The sequence below is a fragment of the Ahaetulla prasina genome, chromosome 7 (genome assembly GCF_028640845.1).
Source record: "Ahaetulla prasina isolate Xishuangbanna chromosome 7, ASM2864084v1, whole genome shotgun sequence".
Lineage (NCBI taxonomy): Eukaryota > Metazoa > Chordata > Lepidosauria > Squamata > Colubridae > Ahaetulla > Ahaetulla prasina.
The window spans coordinates 98,722,823-98,747,682 of NC_080545.1; the positions used below are offsets into that span (position 1 = coordinate 98,722,823).

Sequence of the window (24,860 nt, forward strand, 5' to 3'; positions counted from 1 at the left end):
TCTTTCCTTCCTTCCTATCTTCTTCCTTCCTTCCTTCCTCCCTTTCTACCTTTCCTTATCCTCTTTCCTTCCTTCTTTTCTTCCCTCCTTCCCCTCCCCTCCCTCCCTCCCTTTCCTTCTTCCTTCCTTCCTTCCTTCCCTCCCTTCCCATCTTTCTTTCCTTCCTTCCTCCCTTTCTACCTTTCCTTGTCCTCTTTCCTTCCTTCTTTTCTTCCCTCCCCTCCCCTCCCCTCCCTCCCTTCCTACCTTTCCTTTTTTCCTTCCTTCCTTCCTTCTCTCCCTCCCTCCCTTTCCTTTTCCTCTTTCTTTCCTTCCTTCCTTTCTTCCATCCCTTCCCACCTTTCCTTCCTTCCTTCCTTCCTTCCTTCCTTCCCTCCCCTCCCCTCCCTCCCTCCCCATCTTTCCTTTTCCTCCTTCCTTCCTTCCTTCCTTCCCTCCCTTCCCACCTTTCTTTCCTTCCTTCCTTCCTTCCTTCCCCCCTTTCTACCTTTCCTTGTCCTCTTTCCTTCCTTCTTTTCTTCCCTCCCCTCCCTTCCTACCTTTCCTTTTTTCCTTCCTTCCTTCCTTCCTTCCTTCCTTCCTTCTTTCCTTCCTTCCTTCCTTCTCTCCCTCCCTCCCTTTCCTTTTCCTCTTTCTTTCCTTCCTTCCTTTCTTCCCTCCCTTCCCACCTTTCCTTCCTTCCTTCCTTCCTTCCTTCCTTCCTTCCTTCCTTCCTTCCTTCCTTCCCTCCCTCCCTCCCTCCCTCCCTCCCCATCTTTCCTTTTCCTCCTTCCTTCCTTCCTTCCTTCCTTCCTTCCTTCCTTCCTTCCTTCCTTCCTTCCTTGTAAGCTGGGTGCAAACTAAACCGCAAATTCCCCACAATAACTTTCCAACAAAAGAACATCTTCTCAAAATTCACATTTCCCATGAAGCCACACACTCTATTAGTCCCAAATAGAATAATAAAAAAAAATCATTGTTATTCTGAATGAAAGATACACTTTCTCTTTCTCCATTTCTGTCTTTCCTCTATTCATCCACCTCACATTTTATCTAGCAAGCTCCTTTTGATTCTCCACAAAGCACAATGCAAACAGATATTGTATTATGATCATGATTATAATTAAGTCCCAAATCAATTTTTTCAGAAATTATCGGGGGGGGGGTATTTTAATGAAGAGATTGTCCTATTATTTTGAAAGGAATACAATACAGACCTTTCCTTTTAGAATCATGAAGCATTTTTGTTCATGTCCCCAAATCCATTTTTCTATTTTCTTCATAGAAACAACAATTACCATGATTCATTTTGCAACAATACCATCAAGACTGGCAATAGTGCAAAAGCCAGTCTTATTTATTTATTTATTTATTGTTTATATTTATATACCGCCCTATCTCCCAAAGGACTCAGGGCGGTTTACAGGCATTTAAAAGCAAGAAATACAATAAATACAATTCTAAAAACAATTAAAAAACTTATTCAAAAGCCTTAATTAAAAATATAAAAATTAAAACCCAAGATAAAACCCATAAACTAAAATCTAACTCAGTCCTGCGCAATTAAATAGATATGTTTTAAGCTCGCGGCGGAAGGTCCGAAGGTCCGGAAGCTGACGAAGTCCTGGGGGCAGTTCATTCCAGAGGGTGGGAGCCCCCACAGAGAAGGCCCTTCCCCTGGGCGTCGCCAGCCGACATTGCCTCGCTGACGGCACCCTGAGGAGTCCCTCTCTGTGAGAGCGCACGGGTCGGTGAGAGGTATTCGGTAGCAGCAGGCGGTCCCGTAGATAACCCGGCCCCATGCCATGGAGCGCTTTAAAGGTGGTCACCAAAACCTTGAAGCGCACCCGGAAGGCCACAGGCAGCCAGTGCAGTCTGCGCAGGATAGGTGTTATACGGGAGCCACGAGTCTTGCCGCAATGGCTTTTGCGCAATGTTGGAAGAACGTAAAGACACCTTCTGAGGATTTAATAATAATAAAAAAATTTTTGACTGCCCTGAAATGGATAGACTATCTTTGGAATTGAAAGGAACGACAGACGTGGAATATTATGTATCATGATGAGAAATGGTACAAATGGTTTGAAAATAGAAGAATGAAACAGACTCAGACACAGTAAAAATTTGATGAAGTAAAATGTATAGAATATAAAAACTTTGTAGTGATATGTAGTGTAAATGGCCACAGTTCTGCACAAAAGCTTTTTCTTTGTATTTTTGTAATTTTGTATTGTTGTATTTTACCTTTTTGTCTTTTTGTTTGTTTTAAAATTAATAAAATACGGTTTTAAAAAAAGACTGGCAATAGTGATATTAATATTAATAATATTAAACTAAGAGTAGATATAAATAATGAATATGGTGGTAAGCTTTAACTGTCATGACACAAAAATTTTGTACTCAGACGACACACTGTTTAAAGATGAAATGTTTTGTATTAAAAGAAAATTTTAAAAAAATATTAAAAGAAAAACAGGGTGTGGAGGCAATGGCCCATTAATCCGAAATTCAGCTTTGCAAAGACCAGGTAAACTCGTTTCATTGCCACTTTCTAGCATCCTTCTGGCCCTTCAGGTAGACTTCACCTGTCCTCCCGCAGGAAACCACAAGCCCCAGAGTGCAAAGCGGGAAGGCGGTGTCACGCGAGTCGTTACATCCCACCTCCTCGCGACCGTGATAGGCCTGTGGACGGCCGGCGGACGCGCGGATTGGCCAGGAGGCGGTAAGCGGGGCACGGCCGACCTTAGCGCGTAGGCCCAGCCAAGATGGCGGCGTCTGAGGCGACGGGAAGATACAGGAGCGCGATGAGCAAAAGCAAGGATCCCTCCGGCCTGCTCATCTCTGTCATCAGGTAGCGGTGTCCGCCCTTCCTCCGAGGCGGGCTTGAGGGGCCTGGGCGAAGTCGTCACATCCTCAAGCAGGGCGGACCGAGGGGGGAACTGGCTGCCTTGGGACGCGGGGAAGCGTTCACACGACCCGTGTCAGGGCCTGCTTTCGCGTAACACGCGAGTCTCGTGACTCGTAATAGATCGTTTCGGGGTGTGGGGGTTAGCTTAGGGTGAAATATACTGGGCCAACCCTGAAAGTGGGTTAGTTAAAGACCCGGGATAAGCGTGTTGTGGGAATGACAGGCTCTGGGTCAGGGCCATACGAGAATAATTCACAGGGAAGCTCGTCTCAGATGGTGTCCGCCAAATATTTGGCGTCTCTGAGGCGGTCAGGATTATGTTTCTTCATTGTGGCCCTTTCTTGAATGCTGGACTACCAATCCCATGGTTCTCAGCCTCCCCAGATCTGGAAAACATCTGTGTATTTTGGTGGGTGGGTGGGGGGATAATTTAAGGTTTAACTTCTTTGGGGCTGCTCTAATGTGCTTGGCCATTTGATCCTGCCCATTAGGGTTCGTGGACTACACTTCCCATCATCCCCACCTAGCACACCTCTTTTGGCTAATTTTGGACAACAAAATCAATTTGCTTTCTCCCATTTTCTCCACAGCCACAATCCTGCTAAGTACGTTAAGCTAAAAAAATGGATGAAGTTCATTTTATGACCGTTCGGTGCTGAAAAAGGTGACTTATGACCGTTTTTCACACTTACGACTGTTGCAGCATCTCTGCGATCACGTGATCAAAATTCAGAGGCTTGGCAACTGACTCACATTTATGACGGTTGCAGCGTCCCAGAGTCATGGGATCCTCTTTTAACAACCGTCCGAGAAGCAAAATCAATGGGGAAACCAGATTCACTTAACATCCGTGTTACTAACGTAGCAACTGCAGTGACTCATTTAACAATTGTGGCAAGAAAGGGTGTAATACGGGGCAAAACTCACTTAGCAAATGTCTCACAATAACAAATTTTGGGTTCAGTTGTGGTCCTAAGATGAGGACTACCTTCATTGTTAACTTGCAGCCAAGATATCTAAAGGCTGCCTTTTTTTTGTAGCTGCCAGCCTCTCCATTTACAATTACAGGTAGTCTTGGACTTATGACCACAATTGAGCCCAACATTTTGGTTGCTAAGCAAGACAGCTTTTAAGTGAGTTTTGCCTCATTTTACAATCTTTTTTGGCACAGTTATTAAGGGAATCACTGCAGTTGTTCAGTTAGAAACACAGTTGTTAAGTGAATCTGGCTTCCCTATTGATTTTGCTTGTTGGAAGCCAGCTGTAAGGTTACAAATGGTGATCAAATGATCCCAGGAGAGTTCAACTGTCACAAATAGATGGCCCAGCACCCGAGTTTTGATCGTATGATAATGGTGATGCTGCAGCGATCGTAAGTGTGAAAACCAGTCCAAGTCACTTTTTTCGGTATTTGTAACTTTGGTCACTAAACAAATGACTGTAAATGAAACCTTTAGTGAGGAGTTCTAGTAGGATCAAGGAGACCCAGGTTTAAGACCACCTTTAATCATGGAAGCTCACAAGCGAATTTGGGCCAATTGCAGGTAGTCCTCGGCTTATGACCACAATTGGGCCCAAAATTGCTAAGTGGAATATTAGTTAAGTGAGTCTTGTCCCATTTTACCACCTTGCTTGCCTCAGTTGTTAAATGAATCAGTGCAGATGTTAAGTTAGTAAAACGTTTGCAGAGTGAATCTGGCTTTCCCACTCACTTTGCTTGCTAGAAGGTCATGAAAGATGATCACATAACCCAGGGGCACTCCAAAATTTGGAAATATGAATCAGTTGCCAAGCATCTGAATTTTTTATCGCATGATCACGGAGACTGCAACAGTCCTAAGTGTAAAAAGTGGTCTATAGGTCACTTTTTTCAGCGCCGTTGTAACAGTCAGTGAGTGGTTTTTTTTGTTTTTGTTTTTATTTTATTTACATTTATATCCCGCCCTTCTCCGAAGACTCAGGGTGGCTTACAGTGTGTAAGGCAATAGTCTCATTCTATTTGTATATTTACAAAGTCAACTTATTGCCCCCCCAACAATCTGGGTCCTCATTTTACCTACCTTATAAAGGATGGAAGGCTGAGTCAACCTTGGACCTGGTGGGGCTTGAACCTGCAGTAATTGCAGGCAGCTGGTTTTAATAACAGGCTTCTTATAGCCTTGAGCCACCACGGCCCACCACGTGGTTGCCAATCAAGGATTATTCATACAAATGAGAAAGGAGCTACGAATATTTACAGGTGATCCTAACAACCATCTGTTTAGTGACCATTCGAAGTTACAACGGCACCGAAATAAATGACCCACAACTGGTCCATACACTTAAAACTGTTGTAGAACTGAAAAAGCTTCTTGGATGAGAAGCAAAACATCTTCAAGGAAAAACAAAATGCAGTTGCATTTTGAAAAAGCACTTTTGGGACGTTGAGCTCAATGGGTGCTCCAAGTCTGTTGCTTGGAAATTGGAAGAGGGAGTACTTGCGAACACCAAGCTGAAATTGCAGAGGAAAGGTGGAATATAAATCTTAACAGATGAATAAATAATTGTTGTATATTTGCATCTGACAAGCAGTTGAGCTGGTTGAGATGCATTGACGCCTTTCCAGGGAGTGTCATTTGCTAGTTGTGCTCTGTGCTGATTAAAGTCAGGATTAAATTGTTAGATCTCAACTTTTTTTTTCTTTTATTACTGATAAGTGATGCTCTGGAGCTTGCAGTGTGATGCATCCACTGTCAACTATTTTCAAGTAGTTGGGGAAGGAAGCCAGTGGCAAATGGAACACAATGTCTTCTGTCATGAAGGACGAGTGCCAGGAAAATCTTCTATTCTGCTTTATTTTGCCAAAGAACAGTGAAACATTTTCTGAAGACAGTCATAGTGGGATTGTATAAGTAGTCCTTGAATTACAAAATTGGGAACAGAATTGCCATCGCTAGGCAAGGTGGTTAAGTGAGTTGCGCCGAATTTAATGACCTTTCCCCCCCAAAGTTGTTAAGCAAATCACTACAGTACAGTTGTTAAATGAATCAAATCACACAGTCACTAAGTGAATTTGGCTTTCCCCCTTGACTTTTCTGGTCAGAAGCCAGCTGAGGAAGGTCCTGAATGGTGATCAGATCAGATCAGCAATGTCGGCTGGCGGCCCCCAGGGGAAGGTCCTTCTCTGTGGGGGCTCCCACCCTCTGGAACGAACTTCCCCCGGGTTTACGCCAAATACCTGACCTTCGGACATTCCGTCGCGAACTGAAGACACATCTTTTTATTCGTGCGGGGCTGGCTTAAATTGATTTTAACAAATTTTTAAATTCTTAGAAATTAATTTTAAATGGGGTTTTTTAGCTTATTATATATTTTATTTCTCAGGCCAATTTTAAAATAAGTTTTTTAACTGCATTTTAAATTTGTATATTGCACCGTCTGTTTTATTCTTGCCTGTACACCGCCCTGAGTCCTTCGGGAGAAGGGCGGTATAGAAATCAAATAAATAAATAAATAAATAAATGGATGCTTCAGCCATCATTAATGCATTTTGGTTGCCAAGTGTCAAGATTTTGATCATTTAATTGTGGGGATTGGTCATACATCACTTTTTTCAGTGCCACTGCAACTCCAAACAATTGCTAAATCAGTGATTGTAAGTTGAGCAAATACCCGTAATTAGGCAGGATGGCTTAGTCTTTATTTTTTAATCAAAAATAAACTAAGATTCTGTACCAAAAAGATGTTGGTTATTGTGCCAATGAGTATAAGCCAACTTGGCTAATTAGATGAGATTTGTTTTGTGCCTCAGAGGTAAGAGGCTCAAAATCAGTAGCACTAAAAGACTTTTTGAGGAAATTGAAAACTGAATTCCGAAATCTTAATATGTGCACTTGATAATAGTGGTAAGAATTCTTTCAAATGCCATGAAATCACGCAGTGTTGTGGTTGGAGGGGAACTTAGAAATTACATAGTCCAACCTGCCCAGTGCAGGAACCCACCACTGCAGCATTTCTCTTCAGGATATGGGGGGAGACGTAAAAATAGTTCCCCCCCCATCCCCATTCCTCTCAGTAAGGTGAATCTTAAGTACATCGGCCAGGTACTTCTAAAGGATAACTAGATTCTGATCAGAGAAAACAGCACCACAGGAAGCAAAACTTCCTGAGCCATAAAGTCATTTAGGTTCTAAACAACAGATTGAATTCTATTCAGACGTCTATTGGTAACAAATACAATTTCCACAAAACTAGTGTGATTCTGAACATTGAATCAATATTCAGCATTCCTGTTCCTGATCATCTTCAAAAGTAGCCATGTTTACTGAGCTTTAGATCAGGGGTCTCCAAACTTGGCAACTTTAAGACTTGAGGACTTCAACTCCCAGAATTCCTCCCAGAATTTGTGGGGGTTGAAGTCCATAAGTCTCAAAAGTTGCCAAGTTTGGAAACCAATTTGGAGCCCCTGTTTTAAATTAATTTAAAAAAAATGGAGACCTTAAGTGAATGGTTGTAAGTCGAGAACTACCTACATTAAAAAAAATTCTGTAGCTGTCCAGCTACCAGCAGGAATTCGGGATTTGCAAGGCAAAAGGCACACTGAAATCGGGATTGAACTTCAGATACACACTTTTGCGATCAAAGCTCAACTATTGTTCCATTTGAAGATGACGATATGTGTTGTGATGACTTTCTGCCTGTTGTTACTTTTGATACTTTAGAGGAAAACTAGCATTTCACTGATTTTGTCTGTGCTGGCTACATTTTGTGAGTAGGCTGCAACTTCCCCACATTGCTTTTTTCCTGATAGCAACCTTTTCCCACATTTGTTGTTTAGCATTGCTTAATTTGCTGTTTCTGCCTACTCAGGGTGTATTATGACATCCCATCTGCACTGTGTATCTGTTGTGTTAACTTTGTTTTAAAAAACGTTGGTGGATGGTAATGGCACTTGTGATCGCAGGCTTTTGCTGGGATAAATTCATGCTGACAGGCAGGGTTTGCACAGAGATTCTTACTCACGAAAGTAGACGGGTTAGAATAATTTAATTTGCGCTCGTGAAGTTCAGCTGTGTTTAAATTTGGGAATTCAGTAAAGCAGAAATGCTAAATTCAGGTATCTTCATGAATGTATCCCTCCTCTCCCAAGGTAAGAGGCAGGGAACAAGATTTTTTAATAACAGGAGGGTGAGAGAATCGACCCCTGCGGCACCCCACACATGAGGCACCTTGAGTCGATCTCTGCCCCCTGTCAACACCGTCTCGCGATCAGAGAGGTAGGAGGAGAACCACCGATAAACGGTGCCTCCCACTCCCAACCCTCCAACAGGCAGCAGGATACCATGGTCGATGGTATCAAAAGCCGCTGAGAGATCTAATAGGACCAGGGCAGAGGAATAACCCTATCCCTGGCCCTCCAGAGATCATCCACCAGTGCGACCAAAGCTGTCTCCGTACTGTATCCGGGCGGGCGGACTGGAGCAGGTCTAGATAGACAGCTTCATCCAGGTACTGGGGTAGCTGACATGCCACCACTCTCAACAACCTTCGCCGTGAGCGGGATTGGAGACTGGCGGTTCCTAAAACAGCTGGGTCCAGGAAGGCTTCTTGAGGAGGGGTCTCACCACCGCCTCTTTCAAGGCCGGAAAGACCCCTCCCAGAAGCATTTGTAATCCCTGGAGCCAGCCTCGTGTCACCTCCTGAGTAGCCAGTACTAACCAGGAGGGGCACGGATCCAGTAAACATGTGGAGGCGTTCAGCCTACCCAGCAACCTGTCCATGTCCTCGGGAGTTACAGGATCAAAGTCATCCCAAACCACCTCAACAAGACGGGCCTCAGAACCCTCGCCTGGATCTACCCAATTTTGATCCAATCCGTCCCAGCTGAGCGATTTTATCGTATAGATAACCGTTAAACTCCTCGGCACGCCTTGTAGGGGTCCTCCCGCCTCCTGTTGAAGGAGAGAGCGGTCACCCAAACAGGGCGGCGGGCGGTTATCTGCCGACGCAATGAGGGAGGAACGAGAACGCAACCTCATTGCCACCAGGTAGGTCCTACTATAGGACCTAACTAGTGTCCGTCAGCCTCAGAGCGGCTGGATCTCCAGGCACTCTCTAGGCGCCTTTCCCAGCGCTTCATCTCCCCCAGCCCCTCAGAGAACGAAGGAGCTGGTTGAGACCGACGCCGGGTCAGAGGCCGCAAAGGCACGACACGGTCCAAAGCTCCAACCGCGGCCCGTTCCCAGGCCGCAACTAGCTCTTCAGTCGAGTCGTGGGCCAGGTGCTCGGGAACGCCCAAGCTCCGTCAGGAACCTCTCCGGGTCCATCAGGCGCCTGGGACGGAACCAGCGCATTGGTTCCGCCTCCCGCGTGGTGGGTAGCGGTCAGAAAGTCTAGACGAAGGAGAAAATGATCTGACCATGACAAAGGTTCAACAACTAAATCATTTAAAACCAGATCATTAGACCACTGGCCAGAGATAAAATCAGATCTAGGGTACCTCCCCGGCGTGGTAGGGCCGTCAATTAACTGAATCAGGTCCATGGCCGTCATGGAAGCCATGAACTCCTGAGCTGCCGAAGATGCTACGCCGGCTGATGGCAAATTGAAATCCCCCATGACCAACAGTCTGGGGGTTTCAACTGCCAACCCGGCCAGCAACTCCAACAGCTCAGGCAGGGCTGTAGTCACGCAGCAAGGAGCCAGGTACGTGATCAACAAGCCCACCTGAGTTCTACGACCCCACTTCACGAAGAGGGATTCACACCCAGCTATCTGAGGCACAGTGGTTTCCCTCGGCTCGAGACTCTCCTTAATAATAACCGCCACCCCTCCACCCCTACCCTGGGCCCTCGGCTGATGGAATGCTCGGAAGCCTGGTGGGCACATCTCCACTAGGGGGACCCCCCCCTCGGTGCCCAACCAGGTCTCCGTAATGCCCATAACGTCCGCGGTCCCTTCCTGAATAAGATCTGCAATCAGGGGGGCTTTATTAACATGGACCTGGCATTACATAACATCAGCCGGAGGCCCAGGTCCCGATTACTCTGGCCACTCGGGTCATGGAAATTTCTGGGGCCGGAGCATGTCATAAACAGCGAGGGCGAGCCCCGAGACCTGATGTGCCCCCCTTCCGTCATATCTGCCTCTCCCACTTACCGTAGTAATAACTCGACCCTGACAAACTGGAACGACACCCCGCCATAACCCAGGACCTATTAAGTTACCGCCGAACACATGGTGGACCTAGCCCCTCCCTGACGGGTTTTCCCCACCCATCCACCCCCGCATTAAAATTCCCATTAAAATTCCCATTAAAACTCCCTTAAAAACCGTTAAAACAATTAATTAAAATCCCTAAGTCTCCTATTTTTGGCATGCCACCTCGGGGTTCCAAACCCGTCCTCAAGATGGGCCCTCGATAGTGTGGGCCAAACCATGAGAGAGGGGAATCTCAGGGCAAGAAGGTCGGCCGCTGTAAAAGTCCGCATACTAAGAGTCCGCAAACAAGCCCATCCTGGACCAGTCAAGATGATAATTGATAATTCCGCACCCGGTAGGCACAGTTGAGGAATAGTTCTTGGGCGGTAGATGAATAACACCGCCATAATTCAGTCGTTTTCACCAACCCCTCATTCTACAGTCCCGAGGGGTGGTTAAGGAAGGAAGGGGGAAGCTGTTACACTGTTAGGCCAGGGACATCCACCAGGCAAGGCCGCTCAGCCGCTAAGCCATGTCTCTCCCAAAATCCAGGGGGGGGGGAGCAGGATCTTAAAAGGTCCCCCCCCCCCAGCAGGCGGTCCATAGACGTCCTTTAGGTGGTAAAAAATAATAGAGAGGACGACCACTAGGCCCGAGGACATCCTCCAGATGGTACCAGCAAGGCGTCCATCGGGCCCACCTGCACTCTCCAAATAGGCCGCCCAGCCGGCCTGGCCGCTGGAATAGGCCGCTGGAATAGGCCGCTGGAATAGGCCGCTGGAATAGGCCACTACACCACCGGCTCTGACCCCCAGGCCAGTTCGCCGGGCCCAGCGGTCCACCGTCGGGCCAGGCCATCTCCAGACCGGTCAGGCCAGGCCAGGCCAGGCCAGGCCAGGCCAGGCCAGGCCAGGCCAGGCCAGGCCAGGCCAGGCCAGGCCAGGCCAGGCCAGGCCAGGCCAGGCCAGGCCAGGCCAGGCCAGGCCAGGCCAGGCCAGGCCAGGCCAGGCCAGGCCAGGCCAGGCCAGGCCAGGCCAGGCCAGGCCAGGCCAGGCCAGGCCAGGCCAGGCCAGGCCAGGCCAGGCCAGGCCAGGCCAGGCCAGGCCAGGCCAGGCCAGGCCAGGCCAGGCCAGGCCAGGCCAGGCCAGGCCAGGCCAGGCCAGGCCAGGCCAGGCCAGGCCAGGCCAGGCCAGGCCAGGCCAGGCCAGGCCGCCACCGCCGCCGCGAATCCAAAGAATCTCGCCGGCAGCCGGGCGCTGGAGAACGCTGGCCATCGCTGCTGGGGAGAGCGCCTGCCTCCTGAAGCAGCCCGGAGCCGCCCAGCCCCACTCTACCCCTTCCCTGACGACGCACACTGCCCTCTACCCGGGCGGGGGGTCCAAGTTCCTAAAACGACCCCCCCAAACCCGGTCAGGTCCGGAGAAGGCCCGTCGCCGCATCTCCCGTTCAGCGGCGCGGCGCCATCTTGGACAATTGTTGTATATTTGCATCTGACAAGCAGTTGAGCTGGTTGAGATGCATTGACGCCTTTCCAGGGAGTGTCATTTGCTAGTAGTGCTCTGTGCTGATTAAAGTCAGGATTAAATTGTTAGATCTCAACTTTTTTTTCTTTTATTACTGATAAGTGATGCTCTGGAGCTTGCAGTGTGATGCATCCACTGTCAACTATTTTCAAGTAGTTGGGGAAGGAAGCCAGTGGCAAATGGAACACAATGTCTTCTGTCATGAAGGACGAGTGCCAGGAAAATCTTCTATTCTGCTTTATTTTGCCAAAGAACAGTGAAACATTTTCTTATTTATTTATTTATTTATTTGATTTTTATACCGCCCTTCTCCTGAAGGACTCAGGGCGGTGTACAGGCAAGATAAAACAATACAATATACAGATTAAGTATATACAGATATACTTAATACAATATACAGATTCTGAAGACAGTCATAGTGGGATTGTACAAGTAGTCCTTGAATTACAAAATTGGGAACAGAATTGCCATCGCTAGGCAAGGTGGTTAAGTGAGTTGCGCGGAATTTAACGACCTTTGCCCCCCAAAGTTGTTAAGCAATTCACTACAGTACAGTTGTTAAATGAATCAAATCACAGAGTCACTAAGTGAATTCGGCTTTCCCCCTTGACTTTTCTTGTCAGAAGCCAGCTGAGGAAGGTCCTGAATGGTGATCAGATCAGCAATGTCGGCTGGCGGCCCCCAGGGGAAGGTCCTTCTCTGTGGGGGCTCCCACCCTCTGGAACGAACTTCCCCCGGGTTTACGCCAAATACCTGACCTTCGGACATTCCGTCGCGAACTGAAGACACATCTTTTTATTCGTGCGGGGCTGGCTTAAATTGATTTTAACAAATTTTTAAATTCTTAGAAATTAATTTAAATGGGGTTTTTTAGCTTATTATATATTTTACTTCTCAGGCCAATTTTAAAATAAGTTTTTTAACTGCATTTTAAATTTGTATATTGTACCGTCTGTTTTATTCTTGCCTGTACACCGCCCTGAGTCCTTCGGGAGAAGGGCGGTATAGAAATCAAAAAAATAAATAAATAAATAAATGGATGCTTCAGCCATCATTAATGCATTTTGGTTGCCAAGTGCTAAGATTTTGATCATTTAATTGTGGGGATTGGTCATACGTCACTTTTTTCAGTGCCACTGCAACTCCAAACAATTGCTAAATCAGTGATTGTAAATTGAGCAAATACCCGTAATTAGGCAGGATGGCTTAGTCTTTATTTTTTAATCAAAAATAAACTAAGATTCTGTACCAAAAAGATGTTGGTTATTGTGCCAATGAGTATAAGCCAACTTGGCTAATTAGATGAGATTTGTTTTGTGCCTCAGAGGTAAGAGGCTCAAAATCAGTAGCACTAAAAGACTTTTTGAGGAAATTGAAAACTGAATTCCGAAATCTTAATATGTGCACTTGATAATAGTGGTAAGAATTCTTTTTTTTTTTTTTGAATAATTTTTATTTCCATTTTCCAACATCATATTTATGTACAAACTATTATCCATCATTAATCATTAATTTTTATTTATAACTGATTCAGGCCTGCCCGATTGCCACTTCCTTTCTACACAACCTCCCTCTCTACCCTCTACTACTTTCCCATCCTTCATCTCCTTCACTTTACTACTTCCTCTCCTCCTTCTCCACTCCTCCCTTCTTCCACCCTTCTTCCACCCTATCTAACCTTCTTATTCCCCTCCTCCTTCTCTACTCTTTCCTACCTATTTTCCTTCTACTCCTCTCTCCTTTTCTTCCTGAAATGGCAGTCGAGCATCCCCAATATCATTTTAATTTTTTTTTTTAATTTCATATCTTCAAAAATTACTGTACATTAATAATCAATCCATGTATCATTTCCCCCCCTTCCCCCCCTCCTCCCCCTTCCCCCCCCCAGACTTCCCAGAGCAAATACCGGGTATTATAACCAACAATCACAAGCTAAAGTATGCAAAATATACATAACCTCCCACCTTTAAAAATTTAAAACTTTAGATCCTCACATTAAGAATAAAAGATAGGAAAGAATAATAAAAAGAAAAGAAAAGAAGCAATACCAACTTCACATATTACTTCTTCTTACAATCCATTTTTAAAATTAATCCATCTTCTCAAATTCAATTTTTTTTTTCCCACTTGTATATTCCTTCAAATTTCATAAGTCCATTTCTCAAATTACAGTCCATCTTCTCGAACTCAAATTTTTATCACTTATATATTTCTTCAGTTACCATAACATTTAATGTCCGTTCTTCTTACAGTCCATTTTAAAAATTAGTCCATCTTCTAAAGTTCAATATTTTTTTTTCACCCACTTATATATTCCTTCAAATTTCATAAGTCCATTTCTTAAATTACAATCCAGCTTCTCAAATTCAAATTTTCATCACTTATATATTTCTTCAATTGTCGTAAGATTTAATATTTAATATTTAATATTTAATATTTAATATCCAATCTTCCAATACTACTCCATCAATCAAATATCATTTCAAATAAAATCTCTCAAATATAATATTTCCAGCTTAACTTTTGGATGTATTGTGGATGTAGTTTAAATGATTATTTATTTAATTGATACGTTTATAGATAGTAAAAGTTATGAAGTTAAGAATTCTTTCAAATGCCATGAAATCACGCAGTGTTGTGGTTGGAGGGGAACTTAGAAATTACATAGTCCAACCTGCCCAGTGCAGGAACCTACCACTGCAGCATTTCTCTTCAGGATATGGGGGGAGACGTAAAAATAGTTCCCCCCCCCATCCCCATTCCTCTCAGTAAGGTGAATCTTAAGTACATAGGCCAGGTACTTCTAAAGGATAACTAGATTCTGATCAGAGAAAACAGCACCACAGGAAGCGAAACTTCCTGAGCCATAAAGTCATTTAGGTTCTAAACAACAGATTGAATTCTATTCAGACGTCTATTGGTAACAAATACAATTTCCACAAAACTAGTGTGATTCTGAACATTGAATCAATATTCAGCATTCCTGTTCCTGATCATCTTCAAAAGTAGCCATGTTTACTGAGCTTTAGATCAGTCTCAAACTTGGCAACTTTAAGACTTGAGGACTTCAACTCCCAGAATTCCTCCCAGAATTTGTGGGGGTTGAAGTCCATAAGTCTCAAAAGTTGCCAAGTTTGGAAACCAATTTGGAGCCCCTGTTTTAAATTAATTTAAAAAAAATGGAGACCTTAAGTGAATGGTTGTAAGTCGAGAACTACCTACATTAAAAAAAATTCTGTAGCTGTCCAGCTACCAGCAGGAATTCGGGATTTGCAAGGCAAAAGGCACACTGAAATCGGGATTGAACTTCAGATACACACTTTTGCGATCAAAGCTCAACTATTGTTCCATTTGAAGATGACGATATGTGTTGTGATGACTTTCTGCCTGTTGTTACTTTTGATACTTTAGAGGAAAACTAGCATTTCACTGATTTTGTCTGTGCTGGCTACATTTTGTGAGTAGGCTGCAACTTCCCCACATTGCTTTTTTCCTGATAGCAACCTTTTCCCACATTTGTTGTTTAGCATTGCTTAATTTGCTGTTTCTGCCTACTCAGGGTGTATTATGACATCCCATCTGCACTGTGTATCTGTTGTGTTAACTTTGTTTTAAAAAACGTTGGTGGATGGTAATGGCACTTGTGATCGCAGGCTTTTGCTGGGATAAATTCATGCTGACAGGCAGGGTTTGCACAGAGATTCTTACTTACGAAAGTAGATGGGTTAGAATAATTTAATTTGCGCTCGTGAAGTTCAGCTGTGTTTAAATTTGGGAATTCAGTAAAGCAGAAATGCTAAATTCAGGTATCTTCATGAATGTATCCCTCCTCTCCCAAGGTAAGAGGCAGGGAACAAGATTTTTTAATAAATCTATCAAAGCTTGAACTCCAGGCTTGGTTAAATATATCAGAAATTCTGATTATAATAATTTAAATTTAATAAAGATTTCCCAACGAGGAGAAGAAAGAAAAGGTATCTGATATGCTGCTGTAAGTAAAATCAATATACAGTGCCTACATGTGTTATAATAGGATATAAATAAGAGTTATCGGAATACAGCTACAAACCTCTGTCTCCACTGGGTGATTTGACTTGTACCGAGAATAATTTATGAGTGTCATACAAATTATTAATCTTTCCTGGGAAAAATGCTTCCCCAGAATAATTCAGCTGTCCATATTTTCTTACTAAATGAGAAGGAGAGTTTAAATGTTTTGTTTTTCTGCTCTTCAAGATGAATTTTGTTATACAAAAAAATAATCTGAGAATTGGCTCCATTTATACATGCTGTATGTATATGTGTCTATAGAAATTCTAAGTCATCCAGGTCATGGTTGTCCCAAAGGTACTTTTTCAAAAGGCAACTGGACTTCCTTGGTTTTTCCTTGAAGATGTTTCGCTTCTCACCCAAGAATCTTGTTCAGTTCTGACCGAATGGTGGAGGATGGAAGGATTTCTATTCCTTGCGGGGAACGATTTATATTCCTTGCCGGCATCTGCCATTAGTGCTCTTTCTGAGAGTCGTTGAGGCCACTTGGAGGTTTATCTGTGCCCTCAGGGTCACTTGAATAGTGCAAATGGGTGTGGAAGCTTCTTGGAACTGCAGAAAGGACTATGTTGTAGACTGGAGATAGATGATATCATTTTCCTATTCCTCTGTTGAGGGTGGGCTGTTCAGTTTTGACCTAGATGGCTTCTTTGACCCCTCTTTCAAACTAGTGGTCCTCTCTGTCAGAATATGGACTTCGCTGTCTTCAAAAGAATCGCCTTCGTCTTTCAAATGCTGGCGGACTGCTGAATCTTGTACTGATGAGTTTGTTCTCCTATGTTGTGCCGTGTATTCATGAAGTGGTTGCTTTGTTTCTCCAATGTATGGATCTGCACATGTTTCACTGCGTTGTACTGCATACATTACATTGCTCAGTTTGTTTCTGGGCGTTTTATCCTTGGGGAGGACAAGCTTCTGCCTTAGTGTATTTTTGGGTATGTGTGTATAGGTATGTTGGAAGAAATATCCATCTGGGTTCAGTTCCAAGTGGGGACAAAGACACTGGAAACATGGAGGCTGCTTGGAAAGATGGTTTAATGGTGGTCAGGATCACATGGCTTGAGATCCTGAACAGAAAAGGGCTGAGATCCTGTGTGCTCCCTGGCTTTATGCTTTTTCTGAGCTTTGAACTTTCTGGGGCACAGGAAGAGTATCCTGATTGGTTGTCAAACTCCCAGGTGGTCTAGGGGTCTTAGTTAACATTGTAGGTTGTCCCTCAAGCTTGCCTGAGCCTTGCCATGTGGTGAGTTTCTGTTCTATTGTGTTGCAAATGATGGGGGGATTGAGTGAGCTTGGTTGAGGCTTTAATGGCCCATTGACAAAGGTGGGGGGGGGGTCAGGAAGCTGCTTTGTCTTTAAAACATGTTTCTCCATTTCTCATCCAGGGAAATATATTCTGCCTTTTAAGTATTTTTTAAAATATTTCATTCTTCTAGGAGGGGGGTGGGTGCTAAATTCCTACAGGTATACACATACATTTGTACATAAAAAGTATATTATTTTTTGCATTATGTGTCTTTTCTCCTAAACAGGACTTTATAAGGAGTTATCTTATTTTAAATCCAAGGAACAAGGTGAAGCAATTTAAGGTGCTTACTTACTCAGTAAGGTCCCAGATAAAGATCCGAGCTGAGAGTTATTTTTTTCCAAAAGGCAACTGGTCTTTCTTGCTATTTTTTTCCTTTGAATTTTTTTTTCTTCTCATCCATTTTAACTGAAGTTAGAACTGAAGGAGCTTCTTGGATGAGAAGTGAAATGTTTCAAAGGAAAAAAATGTTTTCAAAGGAAAAAAAAAGAAAATCCACCTTTTTGGAAAAAGTACCTTTGGGGCAACCATGACCTGGATGATTGAGAATCTCAGCTAGACATCCTAGCCTTAAACTTTGCTACATTCAAATCTGAGATATCATACCTTTTCATTTCTTTGATTTTGATAACAGGTGAAATTACTTGGTGGAAGTTTGGAAGACAATTCCTTGATGAACCTTTGGGCACATGAACATTTGGGAATTTTGAGCTCTTGGTGAACTCTGAATGTTTTCCCTCCTCCTACTTTAACTTAAAGTAATCCTTAGCTGCACCCCTACGCTGAGAATATTACACAACAGAACTGTTAATGAAAACTGATCTCATCACTTCTGACATTTAGAATACAAAATAAATCGATGGGAATAAGTTCTTAGCTAAATGTTTGTTCCCCCGGTGTCTGCTGTCAGGGCACGGCCAGGCTGAAGAGCTTACACCCTATGAAGCTTGGAGAGCGAAACTGAGTGAAAATAAAAGCTGACCTATTAATTTCATTGTCCAAAGTTAGCTACAAAGAGAGAGAGAGAGAGAAAGAGAGAGAGAGAGAATGAGAGAACGAGAACGAGCACACAAAGGAAATTTGAAGCAGATCCTTGTTGCTTTAAAACCTGGAGCGTGTATATCCTAAAACAAAGTAATGAAAAAGATATTGAGCATTAGACCCATTTCTTTCGACCTCTGCTCAGCTTTTAATAAAGCACTTGTTCCCTTGGTGACTGGATTCTGCAGTGGAATTAAGATAAAAGACTGTTTCTGTTTTAGGCCGTAGTGAAAAACCTTTCCTAAAGTTGATGCACTTTCAACTTTCCAGTCTCCTTTGAAAACCATCTACCCGGTGGGTATGAATCTCGACTTACAACAGTTCACTTGGCGACCGGTCAAAGTTACAATGGCACTGAAAAAAAGTGACTCAGGACCGTTTTTCACACTTATGACCGATGCAGCCTCCTCGTGGTCATATGACCAGACGCTTGGCAACTGACTCATATTTGTGATGGTTGCAGGGTCCCAAGGATCCCCTTGTGCAGGGGTCTGCAAACTTGGTGTCAGGGTTCCAAGGAACACCCCCAACGAAATAAAGTTCTGAGGCTTGAGGTTTCTCAAAGTTCCAATTTATTAGAGATGTCATGGTGGCACAGCTGGGAAAACCTGAAACTGAAAGCTTCCAGGTTTTCCACACCCAGTTGACAGTTCACAGCCCTGCCCCACACCCACAAATTCATCACATTGTCCAATCAACTCTTCACACTCAATTGGATACAATCTTCAGGCAGTCTCCGTCAGACGCAGGGAAAAGTCCTTGAATACGGAATGTTGTTATGACTAACTTTCTACCGCTCTAACAACAACCCCCTCCCAACTTCCCCAGGTAAAATATGTGGCAGTTAAGAAGCAAAAAGAAAATTGCCTTCTAAAACTGACACTTGGCTCTTTTCAGACTTGTGGACTTCAAGTCCCAGAGTTCCTCAGCCAGCAAAGTGACCTTCTGACAAGCCAGGTCCATAGTTAAGCTAGATTCACTTAACAACCATGCTACTAATTTACCAACTGCAGTGATTCGCTTAATAACTGTGGCCAGAAAAATCGTAAAGTGGGACAAAGCTCGCGTAGCAAATTTCTCACTTAGCAGCAGAAATTTTGGGCTCGATTGTGGTCGTAGGTTAAGGACTGGCTGTAAATTCCACACATTGCATGAAAGAATGTTCTGTGTGAGAAGTCATAAAGAAAAGAATATCTGGAATGATAAAATGTATTGAAAACTTGATAAACGTTTGAAGAATTGTGAGGTCCTCCTCTCTGAGCTTGGTGGTTTTCTTGTAGCTGTTTCATCACCAGACTAGGTAACATTATTAATGGTAAAAGAGAACAGGATTGTGGGAGGGGGGAGGAGGAGGAAGGGGAGGATATGGAAAGAGGAGGAGATTTATTTATTGCATGGCACATTCACATCACATTTTGATAAAAACACAGGAGATAAAAATACAAAATATGAACTATAAAATCTAAAATATTATAAACGTGCGTCTAGGTTACAGCTATAATTCTTGCTTCATTTGCTTCATAGCCAGGCAATCAGCAGAGTCGCCATCATAGACTCTATTTTGGCATGATGTCACTACATTGGATAGTTTGTTTTTCCATCCCCAGAGTCACAATTTGAGATGGTGTACTTTGCCCCACTTATCTATGCCATGGTCAATGAGAATTTGGCTCAGGGTTGGCCATATTGTTTGGGGCTGGTCAAATCCAGGTGGTTTTTCCAAGATGCAAAGCAAGGTTTGACATGGGGGGGGGCAATTTTGGAGGAGGAGGGTCGGTTCCTTGCTGCTGTCTGAGCTTGGCTGTTTTCTTGCAGGCATTTCATGACCCAACTAGGTAACATTATCAGTGCTGTAAGGCAGTGGGGTTTGCAGAGTGGAAGAGAAAGGGGAGGAGGAGGAGGAGGTCCTCCTCTTCCTCTTCCTCCTCCTCCTCCTCCTCCTCCTCATTGTTTTCTTCCAGATACCTCATGACCCAACTAGGTAATATCAGTGTTAAAAAGGAGTGGGCTTTGCTCTGTTTATAAAAAAAGTGGCTTGCTCTGTCAGGGCTTGGTGGAAGTGTCACCTATCCTCAGTGCCAATTCCATCTTCTTATGGAGAAATTTCTCTCCCCCCCTCCTGTTTGTAAACTTTTAGTCTGGAGAAAGAACATTGCCACTTTCTCCAACCTGCAACGGAGCATTTGAATGAAGGATGGCTTCCCCACCTTCTTCTCCTTTTTTTTTTTTTTAATAACCAAAACCTCCTGCCAGTTCAGCAGAACTCCCCTTTTCCACTTTTTACGTGCTGTTCTCTGCAACTTCGATGCTTTTAATATATTGATATTGCCTCTCAGTTTGCATGATTTTAGAAAAGCATGAGATGGATTGTGGAGAGGGGAAAAAAAGTATGCTTGTGAAGTTGATGTACGATGCCTTTATATATAACCTTCAACTTCCAGAAGCAAAGTGCTTTTTAAGTACTGGGTTTCTGATGAACAATCTTAAATGGAGACTCTGATTGTTTGTTCTGCAAATGGGCTTCCCAGAAGCCAGTTGGGATGAGATATTGGGCTCTATGAATCCCTGGTCCAATCCTGACTCAAATCTTACATGCTTTTAAGCTTGCAAAACTCAGAACAACAGAATAACTTCTATAGCTGAAAGAAGGCTACAGGTAGTCCTTGATTTACGACCACAACTGAGCCTTAACTTGCTAAGCAAGACAGTTGTTCAGTGAATTTTGCCCCGTTTAACGACCTTTCTTGCCACATTTGTTAAGCAAATCACTTGTTAAGTTGGTGACACGGTTGTTAAGTGAACCCGGCTTCCCCATGGACTTTGCTCGTCAGAAGGTCGCAAAAGATGGTCACAGGACCCCAGGACACTGCAGGCGTCATAAATATGAGCTAGTGGCTAAGTATCTGAATTTCGATCACATGACCATAGGGGGTGCTGCAACGGTCGTAAGTGCGAAAAACAGTCTCAAGTCACTTTTTTCAGTGCCATTGTAATTTTGACCGGCGACTAGATGAACGGTTGTAACTCGAGGACTACCTGTTACGCTCTGGTTGCAATGCTCAAACGATCATACCGATGAAGAATAAAACAACACGATGACGACTCACTGATTCCTACATTTGAGGCGTTTTATCTTCTTTAAGGTTAATTAGTTGGTAGCACATCGGAGTCGTCTGATCTCTGCAGAATGTAGTTTTGGCTTCTAAATTCTGGTCTTTTGATACAACCTATTTTGCACAGATAATGTCTGGTCGGTCCCTACACTTTCTTTTGAAGTGTGGATTATGTGGGTTCTTCTCCACAATAGGGCAGAGACCAAATAGGTTCGAGTTGCGCCCACAAAATTTCCATTGCTAAGCAAATTGCTAAATACCATGCTAGCTGCCAAGCGCCCGAATCTTGGTCATGTGATTGTGGTTGTTAAGTATGAAACCCATTCATAAGTCAGTCATAACCCATTCATTTATAAGTTTTTTTGTAATTTTGAGCAGTCGATAAACGAATGGTTGTAAGTCAAGGACTACCTGTAAATCTCTTCTGGATTTGATTCAATTTGAATATTGATGTACTGCGCTTATAATGCAGTGGATAAGGTGAACTTTTCACAGTTTGATTATGTGCGGTCAGGTTGGTCTTTACTCCTGATCATTATAGATAGACTTTCTCTGAGCTGAGAAAGATGGCCCTCACCTAGTCCTCAGCTTATGACCACAGTTGAGCCCAAAATTTATGTTGCCGAGCGAAAAGCTTGCTCTGTCAGTTTTGCCCTATTTTACGACTTTTCTTGCCACAGTTGTTGAGTGAATCCCTGCAGTTGTCAAATTAGTAACATGGTTGTTAAGTGAGTTGGATTTCCCCATGGATTTTGCTTGTTGGAAGGTCGCTAAAGGAGATCACGTGACCTTGAGACACAGTAACGGTCATAAATATGAACCTGTTGCCAAGCATCCGAACGTAAATCACGTGAGGTGTGAAAAATGGTCATAAGTCACTTTTTTTTCAGTGCCGTTGTAGCTTTGAATGGCTATTAACCAAAAGTGCGTATAGTCAAGGCTCTGGTGTTCCCAGTTGTAATGTATGGCTGTAAAAGTTGGACCATAAGGAAGGCTGAGCGCCAAAGAATGGAGGCCTTTGAACTCTGGTGCTGGAGAAGATTCCTGCGAGTCCCTTGGACTGCAAGGCAATCCAACCAGTCGGTCCTAGAGGAGATCAACCCTGACTGCTCTTTAGAAGGCCAGATCCTGAAGAGGAAACTCAAATCCTTTGGCTACCTAATGAGAAGGAAGGACTCACTGGAGAAGAGCCTAATGCTGGGAACAATGGAGGGCAAAAGAAGAAGAGGACGATAGAGAACGAGGTAGCTGGATGGAGTCACTGAAGCAGTCGGCGTGAGCTTAAATGGACTCTGGAGGATGGTAGAGGACAGGAAGGCCTGGAGGAACGTTGTCCATGATGGGTTGGACATGACTTTTCAACTAACAACAACAACAAATCAAACTGTCGTAAGTCGAGGTCTACCTGTAATGAAATTCATCTCCCTTGCTAGTTAGTCAATCCTCTTCTTATTTCTCCTTCTATTTTTCCTGGCATTATACTCTTAGAGAGAGCTAAGTCTTTGCATAATAATATATTCCAAATATGGTCATTTGAACATGGTAATTTGTGCCTCAAATCAGAACTCTTTGATGATCCATTTGTTTGTTTCCTTGGCTCCCTTGTGATATGCTCAAGAGTCGCCTTCAGAAACGGGCTTTTTCTGTTTTGCTTCTTCAAAGCTCAACTTCCACTCCCCCAGAAGGTCCCAGGGAAAAAAAAATCCTTGCCTAAAGAGTTCTGACCTTTATTTGTTTTATTTATTAATTGAATTTGTATAGCTGCCCATCTTGCCAAAAGCAACTTTAGGCAGCTCACAATGATTGCGTAGAAATCGCAGATACAAACACCACTCATATAAAACACATTAAGAATTAAATATTACCCTCCCAAAAAAAACCTCAAATACACAGCCACTAGACCAGGGGTGTCCAAAGTTTTTTGAGTGAGGGCCAAATACAGAAAAATAAGCAAAGGCCCGGGCCACGGGGGAGGGGGGGGGGCGCTAAAAATTTTTGTACCAGTTCTGTGGGCGTGGCTTATTTTGGGGTGTGGCTTGTTGGTCATGTGACTGGTGGGCGTGGCTAACTCCTCATGTGACTGAGTGGATGTGGCTATGGGCATAGAAACCTAAATACATAGAGACCTAAATACTGACAGCGGCTACCAGTAATCCTCGGCTTGCAACCACTCATTTAGCGACCAATACAACAGCACTGAAAAAAGTGACTTACCACCAGTCTTTGCATTTTTGACCTTCGCAGCATCCCCAGTTACATCAAAAGTCAAGCTTTTGGCAACCAGCATGTATTTACTGGGGATTCTCCGCCGTCCGTCGCGAACTCTCTTCCCACTGAGGGAGACACAGCAGCCAATGGAGGGACTCCGGGGAGGCCCAGGCGAGGCCCTCACCGCTTCCTCGCAGCCACTCAGGTGTGCCACGCGGCTCCCACCCAGGCCAGAAAGGGACGGGGCTAACTAGGGGGCGAGAGTGGGCGGGCACCGGCCCCTCCTCCGAACGCCCGGCCACGGCCACGTCGGCGACGGCGACGCGTCACGACTGGCCGGGATCGGCGGCGGCCCAGCTCAAACTCCTGCCCAGATCCGGGAGCTGCAGACCATCATCCGCGACAAGTAAGCGCCCCCTGAGCGCGTGCAGAGCGCCGCGCCCGGAGAGGATCCCGCGCGGGGCTGGGAAGCAGAGCGCCTCGCCCGCCTGGCTTCCGGGGCTGCAGCCCCGCGTGGGGACGATGGGCGTCGCCGCCCGCCCCCTCCTCCCTCCGGTGGGCCGGGCTGGGGGCATGGGCGCCCTGGGCGCCCCTACAGCCCAGTGGCGGAATGGCCGCCCGCAGCCCCGGTGGGCGGGGATCGCCTCAGCGGAGCCACTCCGCATCTGCAACCGGGCGAGCGGCGGCTTCCTTGGGGGCCAGGACGGGGGCCGCACCCCACTGTCCACCGAGAATTTGCTGCGGGCCAATAAAAACTGACCCGCAGGCCGCAGTTGGCCCGCGGGCCGTAGTTTGGACACCCCTGCACTAGACGAAGAGAGGTTATGAGCAGTCCTTGGTGCTATCTGAATTTGGTTGTTTTCTTGCAGATGTTTCGTTTCCCAAACGGATAATATAACCGAATAACAGAGTTGGAAGGGACCTTGGAGGTCTTCTAGTCCAACCCTGGGCTCAGGCAGGAAACCCTATACTATTTCAGACAAACGGTTGTTCAACCTCTTCTTAAAAACCTCCAATATCACCAGTGCTAGAAGCGAGTGGGGTTTTCTCTCTTAGAGCAAGCGCTAGAATATAAATTGAGAGCAAACCCTACTTCCTAGTAGCGCTGATGATGTTACCTACTTGGTTCATGAAACGTCTGCATGAAAACCACCAAGCTCACAGAGCGCCACGGACCCTTCATTTCAACCCTAAGCTACATATATTCTGCTTTACCAGAAGGGAGGATAAGATGGGCCACCTCTCTAAGGGAGCTATCCAAGCATCTCCCTTGGTTCCCTGGTAGCCCCAGGCCTAATGGCGTCCCTAAATCTTGAGAGCTTTCTGCAGTGTCATAAGGAATGAAGCTGATCTAATTTTGGGGAGAAGGACGTTCCATAAGGAATGGTAGAGAAGGCATGTTTTCTGGGACCCTTCAAATATAGGTCCCTAGCTGATGGTATGGTTGTGGCCTGCCGAGCTGGCAGCAGAGTCACACAGTGAGCAGGTTGGGGAGGAACTTGGGCAAGTCCTGGGGGCTGAGGATAGCTTGGACGAGGGCTCTGTGTCAGAGG

The 24,860-nt window shown here is 44.8% G+C and overlaps 1 protein-coding gene across 2 annotated transcripts in view; it reads left to right on the forward strand.

Moving 5' to 3' along the window:
* Window positions 1-2,707: 2,707 nt before the first annotated feature.
* EXOC4 (exocyst complex component 4) overlaps window positions 2,708-24,860 on the forward strand; it is a 410,015-nt gene continuing 387,862 nt past the window's right edge. For both annotated transcript variants that reach the window (XM_058191473.1, XM_058191474.1), the window contains exon 1: window positions 2,708-2,830. In XM_058191473.1, the coding sequence (XP_058047456.1) occupies window positions 2,745-2,830 (86 nt within the window). In that variant the 5' untranslated portion in view covers window positions 2,708-2,744. The remainder of the gene's footprint in view (window positions 2,831-24,860) is intronic.